The 14588-nt window shown below is 42.2% G+C and overlaps 2 protein-coding genes and 2 non-coding genes across 6 annotated transcripts; 1 reads left to right on the forward strand and 3 right to left on the reverse strand.

The window, feature by feature from the left end:
• Positions 1–85: 85 nt before the first annotated feature.
• TCP1 (t-complex 1) lies at positions 86–10090 on the reverse strand. Its single transcript, XM_068938857.1, has 12 exons — positions 9765–10090; positions 8040–8125; positions 7085–7213; positions 6367–6464; positions 5937–6047; positions 4998–5179; positions 4004–4130; positions 3494–3669; positions 2540–2663; positions 1084–1276; positions 602–765; positions 86–381 (listed from the first exon to the last, which is right to left on the reverse strand). The coding sequence occupies exons 1-12, from the start codon at positions 9835–9837 to the stop codon at positions 168–170; spliced, it is 1677 nt and encodes a 558-aa protein (XP_068794958.1). The 5' UTR covers positions 9838–10090; the 3' UTR covers positions 86–167.
• Positions 2347–2479, reverse strand: LOC138066971 (small nucleolar RNA SNORA20). Its single transcript, XR_011140680.1, has one exon. It is a non-coding gene; the product is annotated as a small nucleolar RNA SNORA20 (small nucleolar RNA).
• On the reverse strand, positions 8714–8849 carry LOC138066972 (small nucleolar RNA SNORA29). The gene has a single exon (XR_011140681.1). It is a non-coding gene; the product is annotated as a small nucleolar RNA SNORA29 (small nucleolar RNA).
• Positions 10091–10182: 92 nt separating the features above from the next.
• MRPL18 (mitochondrial ribosomal protein L18) lies at positions 10183–14175 on the forward strand. 3 transcript variants are annotated; one of them, XM_068938859.1, is made up of 5 exons: positions 10183–10375; positions 10949–11298; positions 11983–12163; positions 13427–13661; positions 13973–14175. In XM_068938859.1, exons 2-5 carry the CDS (start codon positions 11229–11231, stop codon positions 14042–14044), a joined length of 558 nt encoding a protein of 185 aa, XP_068794960.1. In that variant the 5' UTR covers positions 10183–10375; positions 10949–11228; the 3' UTR covers positions 14045–14175. The 3 variants fall into 3 exon arrangements, with proteins under 3 accessions (XP_068794960.1, XP_068794962.1, XP_068794961.1); XM_068938861.1 differs by having other exon boundaries at positions 10194–10375; positions 11110–11298; XM_068938860.1 differs by having other exon boundaries at positions 10228–10375; positions 10808–11298.
• Positions 14176–14588: the final 413 nt, after the last annotated feature.

The raw sequence follows: 14588 nt of genomic DNA on the forward strand, positions 1-14588 counted from the left end.
TCACAGCTAGAACTTAAGTTCCCAACACAACCTCACCTTCACCCTTGTTTCTGAAGGCTCTAATTCATTCACAAGAAAATAGCAGCAGCATTCAACCACTTGTTTTATTAACATTTTAGTTACAGGAATGGGAAGTGTAAATTAGACAAACATAAATAAGACCTAAGTTATTCTTCAAGAGCTCCAGAGTGAACTGCATCCTCATAGCACCCTCTATCTTCTTTAGTTTCAGGGTGCAGTTTAATAAGATCATCAATTCGAAGAATAGTAATTGCCGCTTCTGTTGCAAACTTTAGGCTTTTGGTTTTGACCATGGTTGGCTCAAAGACACCAGCTTGTTTGTTATCACGAGGTTTTCCATTAACCAAGTCAAGACCGATCCTGAAAAGAAGAAATACTATCAGATGGAGACATAGAAATAAACTCAGGGTACAGCATTTAACTACTATTTGGTCTCAGTGACACAGGTAGGGAAGTGAATGACAGTTCAACGACAGTCTACATTAATCTGCATGCAAGTCATAGTTTCAGTAAACTAACAAAACAACTTCCCATCTAAGACACCAATCCACTTCACTTCAACTAGCCTATCGATACTTGCCATTTCAGATTTTTGCGATCTGGGTTAACTTGAGCCTCGTTATGGAACGCTCTCAGCTTCGCAACAAGATCTGTGGCATCTTGAGCAGCATTTACTGCCAGTGTATTGGGAATAATCAAGAGGGACCTTGCAAATTCTGCTATTGCAAGTTGTTCACGTGACCCCTACAAAGAAGAAAGATTTTTAAGCCAACTGCTACAGTACAAGAGGGGGAAAAAAAATACAGCCATGATCAAGAGTGTCAACAGCAGGTAGAAGTTTTTACAGATAAAACTTGTTTAGGACGGAGAACTACATATTGTAAATATGAGAGAGAATAATTCATATCCATCATTTTAGAGGAGCATCTTGCATTTTTTAAAGCTAATTATGTTTGCATGCACCACAGCACTGACTTCTGATACTAGCCAGTATTTGAAAGTTAGGAGAACTCTGTCCCAGTTTAACACATATGCATTGTTACTTCTCTGAGCAAGACTTACCATGCTGGTTGCATAATTTTCAAGATAGATTGAGAGTGCTGCCTCTACAGCACCACCACCTGGGACAACAGATTTGGATTCCAACACCCTTTTAACAACACAGAGAGCATCATGTATAGACCGTTCCATTTCATCACACATGAAGTCATTAGCACCTCGTAAAATAATTGATGCTGAAGTACGAGCCTTTGTACTGTTAAAAAAAACCAACAAAAACAAGTTAGAAGTCGGTTAGCTAAATTAGCAAAAATATAATTAAAACTCTTCTTACCTGAGCTTTCATTCTTTTTTAAACAAAGTACAGTGAAGCCAAATGCTTCTAACACACAGAACAAAACCTTAATATTACACCACATTGAGGGAGCTGCACATTGTAATTTAGTAAGTCCAAAGTTCTGAAATATGAGAACCTGGTTGACATTTTGGTATTTTAAAGAAAGCTACTGGTATCACAAGTATGATTGGCAGGCAAGACATATTTCAATCAAGTAAACAGGGAAGAAACAGTATTAGGAAAGAGAACACTTAAATTAGTATTTTTGGTGTCAGGATAGCAAGGGGATGGCAGTGAGAGCACAGGAGATGTTAAAGTTCCCTTTTACAGCACAGCCCTCAAGTGAGCTAATGGCTGCTAGCAGTACAGTATAAGCAGTCAAATAACTGTGTAAATGCCACGGTCAGAATAGTTCACTGACACACAGCTGAAAAATGAGACTACAGGAAGTTAAATATTGAGAAGTGATATCAAAGCAGTGGAAAAGTTAATATACAGGTGTGTTCAGGTTAAACAAACTTTGATACAAAGTTTGTGTTCAAGTACCAGACACTATTTGCATATTGAAACCTTTAAAGAAAAAGGCAGTGTGCAAAGAGTTAATAATTGTTGCTCTTCTTAACCGGAAAAAGAAAAAAAATTTAATAAGGATTTCCATTTGACACTACCAAGGGGAGGATTAATTCAATGAAACCAGCACAAAATACTTTCTTCTACTTTCTTCTCGGAAGAGATTCAGCTTACATCTCCCTAGTCACATGAAATTATTCTGATGGTATTATTTCCCTTCATCACCTGAAAAGGGGACCCAAGGCCTATACTGGTAAAAGTGTGTGAATGCTGCAATAGTGAGCTTCTATCAATTTCACAGAATTTTACTGTACCTTATTTAGAGAAAATGATATATCTTTTTTTCATTTGCAGTAACAAAATTTTAAATAAAGCCCATCTAGTAACCTGACTGATAGATATATACTAGGGTTGGTGACAGCTGTCCAGCCCAAGCAAAAGAGATGAAAAACTGGTACTTTCACCTCCAATTTGCAGTGGACTTGCATAGTCTTTCCCATGCGTATAACTACTCATACCACGGAGACAGCATGGAAGCAAATAAATGGGATTTTATCTCAAAAACTAATAGATATTGTACACAAAATTGCATATTCTAAAAGGGGTTCTTACTTCTTGATTAAAATCAGCTCATCATCACAGATTCTCTCCTGAATCACCTCTTCTGCCTGTCCCAGCATCAACGCCTCAAAACTCTCCTCACCTTCAAGGTTGGCAAGGGTTGAACATACGGTTGCTAAAAAAAAAAACAAAAAACAAAAACTAACAAAAAAAAACACCCACACAAAAACATATTCAGTTCCAGCACATATATTTGTCAACTTCAGACATACAGGAAGAAAAGCAAAACCGGAAAAGCAGCATAAGCAGATTTTCTTAAATCCAAGAGGACTTCTACTTTGTAAGTAGGAACTCAGTTTTCTGCAGTTTATAACCGGTATTGCTGTTTTTAGTTAACTTGAACTAGTTGTGGGAAAACAGTAGAAGTTCCTGTGCTTTACTATAATGAAAATGCTTTCTTGCAAATTTGAGATTTTTTAAATCAAAAAATTATGAATGCAGAAGTGAGTGAGAAAATCTGTATGGGACCAGATTTTTTTTTCCCAATATGTATTTAACGTTTCAAGAACTCATGATTTGTCTTGACCTATCTATACAAGGTACATAACAAAGTAAAAAGTAATTCTCCATAAGCATAGGCTTATGAAGACATGTTCAATAAAGATTTGTGAACTAATACAGACTCTCGTTCCTATTCCCTCCAGAAGGGAGTCTTCCCAGTGCACGGTACCCTTTCTTCTCACTATAGATCTTCTTAACCAATCAACTCCTACAGTACCCACCTACTTTGACAGAATGCTGATTTAAAAGCAATAGTGAAATTAAAACCTAACAAGAGTGGCTGACCTCTACTCATCCTTTGCCTGCAATTCCCTAAAGGTAAATACTGCAGTGGCTTGCACGTTAAGAAATCGTATTAAGAAAACCAGTTACGAATAGCCTAACAGCAGCCAATGCTTATGCAGCTTATGCATAAAATTATTATTAAGATTCATATATACATACCTCCTGATGCCTTTGCAATGCGCTTAAGATCCTTTTTTACAACTCTGCGTACTGCCATAGCACCAGCATCAACAAAGTATTTCAGACACATATCATCAATGCCTCCAGTGGTTAGAATAACATTGGCCCCAGTGGCCAGAATCTTCTGGATCCTTTCTTTTGTAATATCTGACTCTCTGCAAGGACAATGTCAAAGCTGTAAAAATGGATTTAAAAATCCAGCAATCACATTCTTTTAACCAATTTGCTGAAACCTTAGTGCAAAACTCACAAGGAGGGAAAAAAAAAAACCATTGCACAAACAGAGGTGGATTTTCCTGCAATTGACTTAGTTTCAGTTCTGCCTCCAAAATAGAAGTCTTTTACAATTAGTATCTACTATTACCAAGAAATGTTAACATTTAAAACATTCTTACTTCCTGTGCTCAGTCAAAAGTACATCAAGCCACCTGAATGGAGGAGAGCAAAACAAGCCTGTGAAACTCCAGAGTTATCTAAGCTTCCACACACCTCTGCCTTATCTGATCCAGCTTCTCAGGGTCTGAGATAACAACCTGAACACCAAGTTTCATTTTTGCTTTTTGCAGGCTGAAGTCAAGGCATGCAATCTTTGCATTAACTATTCTCTTGGTCATACCTGGGGAGGGAGAGTAAGAAAGGAAAAGGATTTTGTCACACTGAGTTAACAGAAGAAACTTAAGTTAGCACTAGAAAACAAAAGTAGTATTACTTTGATATTTTATACTTCTATTTTATGTCTTCTCTAGTTCTGCACTAGTACAGAAAAATATTAATAAAAAATTTGGAAGAGAAAATTCCTTTCAGAATCTTACTAAAATCTTAGTTATTTTGTACGGAACCTCCCCACCCCCTCAAAAGTGACTGACCATGAAAAGCTGACCTGTCAGTGTCACATCCTTGAAGTTACCTAACCACGACATAGCTCTTCTAAACGTACTGCTTCTCTATAAACCCAACAGCGGCTCCCATAAGGGAGATACTGATGTTTTAGAAGAAGATCACAGCATTACCTTGCTGACATGGAACACAGAAACAGCTAGTGATGGAAGTTCTGCCTTGCAGCCAGCCACACAGATATTCTTGGTGCAACTGATCGGCAGGAGCAGCAAAAGCCTTTTTTTCTTTTTTTTTTAAATAAAAACCTTTAACTACACTAAAAGCCCAATCCCTGTAAAATTTTGCTGTGCTTTGATGCATAGTGTAATGAAGCTTCATTACATTGTTTATTACACAATGTAACAAAACTTCTACACCAATGTAAGACCAGTTACAGTTACTTGGCAACTTTATGGCCCACTAACTAGCTGGCAGAACCTAGCGTGGGAGCTACTGGTGAAGCGATTAAGTTTTTTTCATTTACTTGCTCTGGAATTGAGAGCTCATGCAACTTTCGCAACTAATGGAGTCAGCAGAAAGATCCACGCAAACAGACTGAAAAGACTGCATTCACACAAAATCTTTATGAAACGTAGCATGTTCTTACCCTGTGAGCCCACGACACAGTTCAGAGCATAACCATTCACAAGAATGCTTTCTTTTTGGCTGCGTCCATGTGCCTTCAAAACGTTAACTGAGTTGATCGGATACCGAGCCTGACCCTTCTGGTCTGTGTATTTAACTGCCAGAGCAGCATCCACCACCATATTGGCAAAGAAATCACCGTCACTAAAATGCTGTTAAGGTTAAACTTAAGAAGAAAACCAGTACTATGCATTAAAGAAAAAAAAAAATCACTGATAGTGCCTGGACTAAGAGTCAAAAATTGTTTCAATAAAAAAATTTCCAAAAAACAATGGAAATTTTAGTTTTCTTTCACAATATACTTTACCATTCCCTTAAAGGAATGAATAATTTTTAAAAGTGAAAAACTGACGTGAAAATTAAAGACAGGCTACTGTGATGCAACCGCTTTTATTTTACCTATCTTGCGTTCCTTAACAAAAGTACCTATGCTATGATTAATCTGCATTCACTTTTTGGCAGAGAGACTAAAAATAAAGATTCTGCAACTACCAAACAAAATGAAATCTTCCTTCCTGTATTTTCACTCCCCAGGTACTTGATCTCTGTAACGCATTCTTCTGTTCACACAATTCCTTTGCCAGGGTCACTAACAACCACTGTAGTAAAGAAACAATCAATCCACTGTTAAAGCTATCACGACATGTGCATCTATCCAGGTTTAAATAGTATGGAAGAGTCTAAACACATTTTCCTGTGCCAGAGAAATCCTGTGCCACATTTTCCTGTGCCACATTTTCCTTTGTTCTCAGAGAACAAAGTATTCCGCAACCCCGTTATAAAATGATAGACTGACTACTACTCTCACGCGTGAGAACTGCTGCAAGGGAAACTAGCCTAGCTAGTCAAGCTCTCCAGACAATCATTCTTCCTTAAATAACTTGATGAAGTTAAAGGATACATTCCTATTATTTTGGAGGACATTGATGTTTTAGCAGCATTTATTAGGCACTCTCTGCCCAATTCATCTGTGTTAATAATAAGATTTTCATTGATGTAGCGAACCGCTTCCCTGTAGAATAGAGGCAAATACTGTTTAGGAAAACCACTCCCTCAAAAGATGAGCATCTTGTATGTTGTCAAGCCTTCTAAACGTTACCTCAAAGAACAGAGGAATGAAATCAATTTATCTTCTAGGATAGTAAAAATGACATTTTTATGCAAGAATGTGTAAGTTCAATATTGAAGCTACAACAAAGAAAAAAAAACATAGCCACCTTGCTCCATGGAGACTGCATTAATGCACTCATAAATAAAGAGCGAAACAAAAAGCATGCACTCATGGTACTTCAAATAAACTGGAGTACGTTTCAATTGTATTAGGTTCTTACTTGCAAGCAAGTCGATATCCACCAATAATGGAGGTAGGATGAATTTTCTGTTTGACTAGTTCATCTGCATTTTTGAGAAGTTCTGCAGCAATAATTACCTGTTTAAAATACAAACACTAAATACATGTGTTCCATACAAGCAAAATAAGTACTTGCTACCACCGAGCGGAGGGTGGAATTGTGAAGGGCTGTCCGATGTCCACTCAGCAGAAACAAGAACTTGCAACCTGATGTTGCAGGTAGCTGCCACCTCAGGAAAAAGCCACCTGATTTTTTCCTTTCTTTTTCATCAAGTATTTAATGGACCAAAAGATGTCATAAGTCTAGGCAAGTTTTTACTACATAACATCCTTATTTATTAGCCCAACTACCTTTTGATTTCTCTTGCTGATTAGAAGTTCAGAACCTCAATTAGGAGTCAATCTTCAGAAATGGAAGAAATGAATAACGGAAATGCACTGAGTGAAGTCCATTCCAGAGCACTAGTTAAATCGGAATAGAATGGGAAACTAGCATCTCTAAAGCACCTAAGTCAGATTTCTTTATTCTGTAATCTGCTTTATAAAAGCCTCTTTGTATTCAGACAACTGCAAGATTTTTTTCATTCTATAAAATTAACGCCCATCACAACAAGATTCATAATGGGTAAATCAAAAGCTGCATTTTTGTCACGAAGCATGGACTTTCGCCATATCTGCCTGTAAAGCTTTGTACATACCACTGAAGTGGTCCCATCTCCAACTTCTTTGTCTTGCAGGTCTGCCAGCTCACAAAGAACTTTTGCAGCAGGATGTTCTACTTCGAGCAGTTTCAGAATGGTTGCACCATCATTAGTAATGGTCACATCCTAATTTTCAGAAATCCAATGTTAATATCAAATTTATTTCTATTATGTTTTCACCAGTTTCACAATATTTGTAAATAAGAACAGGAGATAGTTATTCTGTATGAAAACCCATCTTACGACTGACTATACTAAATGCTTACTCCTTTTTTTTTTTTTTTTCCTAAAATCAGGAGTCCCATTCTACAGACCAAAATGTTATTGGTATAGAATTTGCACTCCTCCCACCCCATCAGGAAAGTCTTTACCTTCAAGAAATAAAAGATTCTTTAACAGAAACTCATCTACCTTTTTGCACATGCTAGTTTAGTTCCACACTGTACGGTCAATACCCTCCTTTCATGTCGTCTTTTAAGAGGATAAAAAGCAGCATCCACACTGCTTTGACTTTCAAAAATGCTGTAAAAGACTGTACAATTGGCGTAGAAATATACTTCAAAAAGGTTATGGGCTTATTTGCATTTATTCAAATGTTACTTCTCTTACTGCAGCAATCTGCATATACAAATCCACACCATCGTGAGGCCTGACATTAACAGCAGTACTCATTCCTATCAATTTGACCAACGTTACTAAGTATTAACAAGAACTTACATATAAAAAGAAGCCAGTTTTAATATAATAATTTACTACATTAAATTACAGTAAAACAACGTAACGCAAGTTTTGTGATAGCTGGAATGCTCCTTTTCATTAAAGTCATCCATTCCCCTCACCTAGCACATGGGAAAAAAAAAACGTATGCGCACGTTAGACCTGTGAAACGCTTAAAGTGAAAACAGATATACAAGTCCTCCTGGTGCTTTTTACTTAAAGAAATATTACTTACCCCAATATCATCCACCAGCATCTTATCCAGACCAACTGGCCCAAGAGAACTCTTCACAATGTTGGCAATAGCAGATGCAGCAGTAACTGCATAAACAAAATAAAACAGGTTAGAGCCTTCCAACTTTAGGGGGATTCAGGCTTAAAAGACAATGTGGTAGGAACCCACATTTCAGAACACTGAAATAAAGTAACCTAATTTAGGATTAAGTTTCAGCAAAGCTGTGTAATGGCTTATTGCTACTGAAGAATGCAATCTGTGCCACTCCTCGTTTTTTCCTCCCAATTGATTCTGCTCACTAACCTGAACATAAGTAACTTCTCAGAAAAAGAAATGTTTTTGGTTGGGTTATTATATGAACGGAAGACATTACTGAGGTCAGAAGAGCTCTGGCAGTAGCTCAGTAGAGGTTCATAGCAGTACTTTTGGTAGCAGCAAGTCATGCCACGAAACTTCACCCCCATTTAGCCTCCAGCCCCACAAAGAAAGAAGCATGTTCAAGTACGCAGATACAGACCACAGGTATCGCCATATATGAACTAGCAACACATCTTTTAACCCTAATTAAGCCTGCGACTAAAACAAAATGCCTCTTTTGTAACTCAACCTAACAAGTGCAAAGTAGCCTTTGGCTACTGCTAAAGCAAAAGATTCCCCTCACATAGTGGCCCGTTTAAATGATGTTCTGCCAACCTCATATAGGAAAAAGATACAATCAACCTTTTCCTTCAGACCGTGGCAAGTTTTTCTCTATCCCACAAGCATAGCCACTTAATCTAGAAACCGAAAAAGTGGTAGTATAATGGGAACAGCTTGCTTTGAACTCTAAGCGATATAACTATTTCTCTTGCTTTGGATGAGTAATTTGCAACTTTCTGAGAGCAAATATCCCTGATATCATCAAGCCTGTCACTATCAGATATCTCTTAGCCATAAACTAACAAACCTCCATTTTCAGTGTCCAGTGTAAGTTATCCTAAGAACTGTATCAAACTCGAACAATGATCAAGAGCTAAGTCTTCAGCTACTTCTACCATTTACCTACTCAGGAACTGCTTTGAAAAACGCCACAGAATTTGCACCCTTGCCCCAATACTTAAATCTACAATTCTGAAAAACGTGAAACGCTTTTAAGAACCAGAGTAATGGCAAGACACTTATCTCGAGGACGATCCTCACCCCGTAAAGCAGGTTATTTCTCTGTGAGCAGTAGGGTCCCCACCCGCAAGCCTTACCAGTTCACGACCGGCCCCAGGAATGAGGGCCGCAGCTCGGCCTCGGGGGGGGGGGGGGAGAACCGGGGGGGGGGGGGGGGGAGAACAAGATGCCGGTCTGCAACCAGCAGCCGCCGCCGTCCCGGGGTGCCAAGGGAAAAAGAGGGCCCGAGGATCGCCCCGCCACGGAGCGGGAGGAGGCCAGACGCTCAGAAGCGGCGCCCGGATTGCGCTAGCCCCGGGTGTCTTCCCGAGGCCCGCGCTAAACCCCGGCAAGGAGCAATGCCGCCCCTCCCCCACGGCGGGCAGGCGCCTCCCAACGGCCCCAGGCGGCTGGCGCCACCGCCGTCCTCCGTCCCGCGGCGAGGCTCGCGGCAGGGGCTCACCCCGCCCCGCTAGGCCAGGCGGCGGGCAAGCACATGGCAGCGCCCACGGCGGCGCCATGTTGCCTCCTTTCTGCCCCCACTCCCCCGCACTCTTCAAGCCCCTGCCCGCGGCCGCGGGCCGCTACCGTTTTGCGTGCGGATCGCGTCGCCGCTGGTGCGCTCGCCGAACACAGCCAGAGGCCCCTCCATCGCCGCCATCTTCCCGCCGGGCCGCGAGACGCAGAGGCAGCGGCGGTACCAGAAAGCCGCAGCCACCGCAAGGAACGATGGGTACCCCCCCAGGCCTCCCCCCTCCCCCTCCGGGCGCAGATTGGGGGAAGGCTAGGCGCTCGTCAGTGAGGGGCGGAGCCACGCCCTGCCCGCCCAATCCGGCGGCGCGCCCCGCCCCGCCGTAACGATGCCTCCAGTCGCGATTTGCCCGTGCCGCTGTCAGAACCGACACCCCGGAGGAGGGGCACTGAGCGGGGGGCCATGGGCAGTTCCAGGAGGTTCTAGAAGGCGACGCGGGCTCGCGCGTGCGCAGTGGCTTTCCTTCCCCCCCCCCACCGCGGGAGTGGGAATGGCTGCAGAGAGGGAGGGTGGCAGAGGGGTGGTAGGCGGCGCGGCAGGCTGCGCTTCGCCTCGGGAACGGCTCGTCGTACCGGGTTCTGGGTCGTCACGGAAGTTGCAGGGACTTAAAAGAAGCTCCTGCTAACTCTGCAGCAGCGGAAGAGGAGGCAGCGCCTCTGTGCCCTTGGTACTGCGCTGCCCGCTCCGGCCCCGGCTCGGGCAGCAGGCTAAGCGGTTTTTGTTCCTTCACTGTTTCCTTAACAGCGATAAACCCCTAAAGTTTAGGGTCCAGCCTGCAGTGCAGGGGACCCACTTATTTTTAATAACGGTACGCAATTTTCCCAGTGGCTCTAGTCACGCCATTCTGTAGCGTTGATAAGTGCTGGGAAACGACCCAAATACACATCCCTCGCTTGTCGAAGCTGCGCGTACTATCCGTTTTAAATTTCAACGGGAAAGCACGCTCCCGGGCTGTAGTTTGGTGTTTTCTTAGACCTAATTACAGTAACCTTAGTTTTGGCCTGTAGCGATTAAAAGCTAGGGGCTTTTTTAACACCCTCCTGTCACTACTATAAACTGTTATCTCGCGTTTTAATTGTGTTTACCATCTGGATTATAGCTACAAAAAACGTTGAAGACTTTTGTAGACCCGTGGCTGTAACATTTTCTAGACGTGAGAAAAATCACGAAAGCCTGGGATCACGAGTCTATCGCCTGTGAAGCGATGCATTATGTCTCAAACGTTTGTTTCTCCACATAGTCATTTGAACGATGCGCTCCACGGTTGCCGCACCGCGTTACCACCTCCCCCCCAAGACGGCCGCTAATAAGCGTTAGCGAGCTGCTTCCGGGGTCCCGGCCTCTTCCCCGCGCCGCCGCGATCGTTACGTGTCTTTGGCGCTTCCATGTGACATCATCAAGGTCGGGCTCGAGGTCGACTTCCGGGTGAAGATGGCTGCCTCACCCAAGATGGCGGCGCCCAGGAGTCTCTGATCGGGGGACGTGGTTGCCCCCCGCTGCCCTCGCGGTCCCGGCTCCCCATGGCGCTGAGGAGCCGGGGCTGCTTTCTGCTGGGGACCGCGGCCGGGCGGCTGCAAACACCCGCCGCAGGTAAGGTCAGCCCCGCTGCTGGGCGAGGCGGGGCCGGGTGCCCCGGTGAGGCTGCCCCGCCGCATGCAGGCCCCGGTTCGCCCCGGGCTCCCGGCCCGCGCCCGTAGTGGCTGTTGGGGCTGGTTTGGGTCGGGGGCGGGGGGGATGGCCAGAGGGTCGGAGGTTGCTGGCAAGGGGAAGACCCTGGTCCTCACGCTGGTAAGGCTCTCGTGCTTTTCTGTATGTAGAAGCTATGTAGCAAGGATAGTTTGCCAGCCCGATGCAGTAGCCTAACTGCGTGTTTGTGCAAATTAGTCTTGATTTAGCCAGACAGGGTATAGGATTTTTCATATTAGTTGTTACTCGATAGTATAGTTATTGGTTCTTTGTGCATTTCCTTGTAAACAACTTTCTAAATTTTTAGTCCTAGGGATCTTCTAGCTATGCTTGAATTAGTGTTATACGCGTGGGTCTTGAACCACAGTTGAGATTTTATGTACTTTTCATTCTTAGCTTACAATCCATCCCACGACCTGGAAAAGAAGTTGATCCCTGGTAGCAATCTATGTGATGTTTAAAAAAAAAAAAAACAAAATTAACTTTGTCCTACCACCTTACAGGCTCTTTTGCTCTATGTTGTATTTGCACTACTGTTTGCACTACACATATTTTTAAATGTCAGATTTTTTTCTGCTTTCTCGCAAGGTCTTCGTTTTGCATCAACTACAGCCAGCCTCAAAACTGAGAGTGAGGTGGACACAAGGGAAAATGAGATTGTTGCCCCAGACTTCACTAACAGGAATCCTCGGAACCTGGAGCAGCTGGCCCTGGCTAGGAAGGAGCGTGGCTGGAAGACGACGTGGCCAAAGCATGAATTCTGGCATAGGTGAGTCAGAAAGTCACCACCAGAAATGAAGACTTCCAAAGAATTAAAATGTATCAGGGGGTGTTTCTGCAAAATGCAGTTTTTTGAATCAGTTGTCCCCTTATTTCCGTTCTTAATTTAGAGGTATCTTTTGTGTTCGGAGAACAGTTGCTTATCGTCACATGCAAGTTAGTGCACGTGTTTATGATCTTTCCAACTACTGTTAAGAAAGCAGTCATACAGATTACAGAACTACGGTTTAACACTACCGTTATCCTAGTTCCATGCCTGTTCTGACCACATATTATTGTTTTACTTGATGCACAAAAAATAGCCCGCTTTTTAGAAAAATGACGATCGCTTGTCCTCTGGAAAATAAGTTCCTTTTAAGTTGGCCAATCAAAATCATTATTTATTCTTGAGGGGAGAATCCCATCCAGTTTGTACATATCTGGTAATCTGATTGTGTCTGAAAGAGCAATAGAAAATAGTTACTAGTAATAATCTGTGGTTACATGGTATGCCTTAAGCACTTACTGCTCCTGACAATGCTACCCGATGTGTGAGCGCAAGTATTTAAAAGATGCTATAACAAACCTAAAGTTTTTTTCCAGTTAGAGCAGTTCCCTGATGTAGTTCACAAGCACCTGTACAAGCACAGTGCAAGGTCTGGAATGAGTGCTGGGCTGGTTTGGGACAATGCAGGACTGCACCTGAGTAATTGCTGAAAAATTGGTTTTGAAATTTCACTCTGTTGATCTGCTGAAGCGTTAACAATATGAGAGCTGTGGCTTTAAAACATCACCCGTAGCAGTCTGTTTAGCCTTTATACAGGCAGAAAAAAATTGACACCTCTTCTTAACGTGGCAGCACTGAATAAAAGTGTGTCATCTTTTCCACAAGGCATAATTTAACAGCTTTAAACGTTTCAGAAGTTTTAATCAGAACTCTGGTTACCTGTCTAGACTGCTGTTATTGCCTGCCTGCCTGCCTTCCACTGTTTTCTCAGTAGCTGTTCAAGCCGTCATAAGTGTGCACCAAAGCCTCACTCAAAAGTTCACAGCTGACATTGCTTCAAGTCCTGTTTTATGTCCTAATAAAAGGAAACAAAACCCCAGATAATATTTTTTTATATTCCTTCTATTGTTATGGTTTTTTTCAATGCATTCGGTTCCGTTTCATAACGTGAGTCACATAAAACGTGTAGTTAAGCACTTGACAATTTTTCTCTGCTCAGATCTGGAAAACACCTCATATCCCATGATATTTCTTTCCTTTATTTAGATTACGGCTTGAGCGGACACAGCATTATGTAGAAGCCTTTGTTGAGCGCTGTAACGGGGATGTTGTAGTATCTGCTTCTACCCGAGAGTGGGCCATAAAGAGACACCTGTACAGCCCTAAAGGAGTAGCAGCGTGCAAAAACCTTGGCCATGTAATGGCACAACGCTGTTTGGAAGCAGGAATCAACTTTGTGAACTTTAAAGCTGTTATCCCCTGGGAACATCGTTGTGACTCGGCAAGTATCTGCCTTCTTACGCTTGTCTTGTCCTTTTTCCTTTTAAACATTAGTTTTACTCTTCTTGAACATCAGCGTGACGTGACTTGAGAAATCCCTCCTTGCAACAGTCAGAAGGATAACTGACAAGCTGCCATTCCTATTACGTTTTAGTGAGGCTGCTCGCTTCTGCCTCCCTGCATAACAGTTCCTTATTGATATTTCAGTACTAATGATTGCCATTTTTTAATTCCTTGTGTAGGATGGGAGAAACTTCATATTTATTCATTTCTCTCTCTCTCTCTTTTTTTTCTTTTAATCTTTCAAATAAGATTCAGGAATTTGAAAAAGCTATGAAGGAGGGTGGTGTCGTTCTGTATGAGCCACGAAGAATCTATCAATAGAACAGAGACTGTCAGGAAAACTTGCAGAGGAACAACAATCATCTGTTTAGGTGTGTATACAGGCATGGTGAAGCTCCAGAGCTGGAGCAAGTTGGAGCATGGCATCTTATAATAAAATATCTTTGAATGGACAGAGGTGTGTCTTATTGATGGTTCTAAAACTATACAGATTACTTTCTTTTAAGGATGGCATTGTTGTCATAGTTTGCCGCTGGTCACTCAGACAGCAGAATTTATCTCAGTAACAGCTGCATCAAGATACCCTGTAGTTGATTTAATGCCAGAAGTCTTCAGTTGCTGCAATATGATGAAAATTTTCTTTTTAATATGTTTTTGTGTTCCTTTTAACCGGAACTCTGGAAGTAGCCTCACTCTAGCAAAATGCACTCATTACCTGAATGCCTATAGTATAACAGAGTTGTATGTTAACTCTTTATATGATAAATAAATTAAATTCTCCCAACTCCTCTTTGTAGCTTTCTTGCAACTCTTTTCTACATGTTTACATCTCCCAGATCGAGGAGTGAGGCTGCGCTATAATGGC

Source organism: Struthio camelus, chromosome 3 (genome assembly GCF_040807025.1).
Source record: "Struthio camelus isolate bStrCam1 chromosome 3, bStrCam1.hap1, whole genome shotgun sequence".
NCBI lineage: Eukaryota > Metazoa > Chordata > Aves > Struthioniformes > Struthionidae > Struthio > Struthio camelus.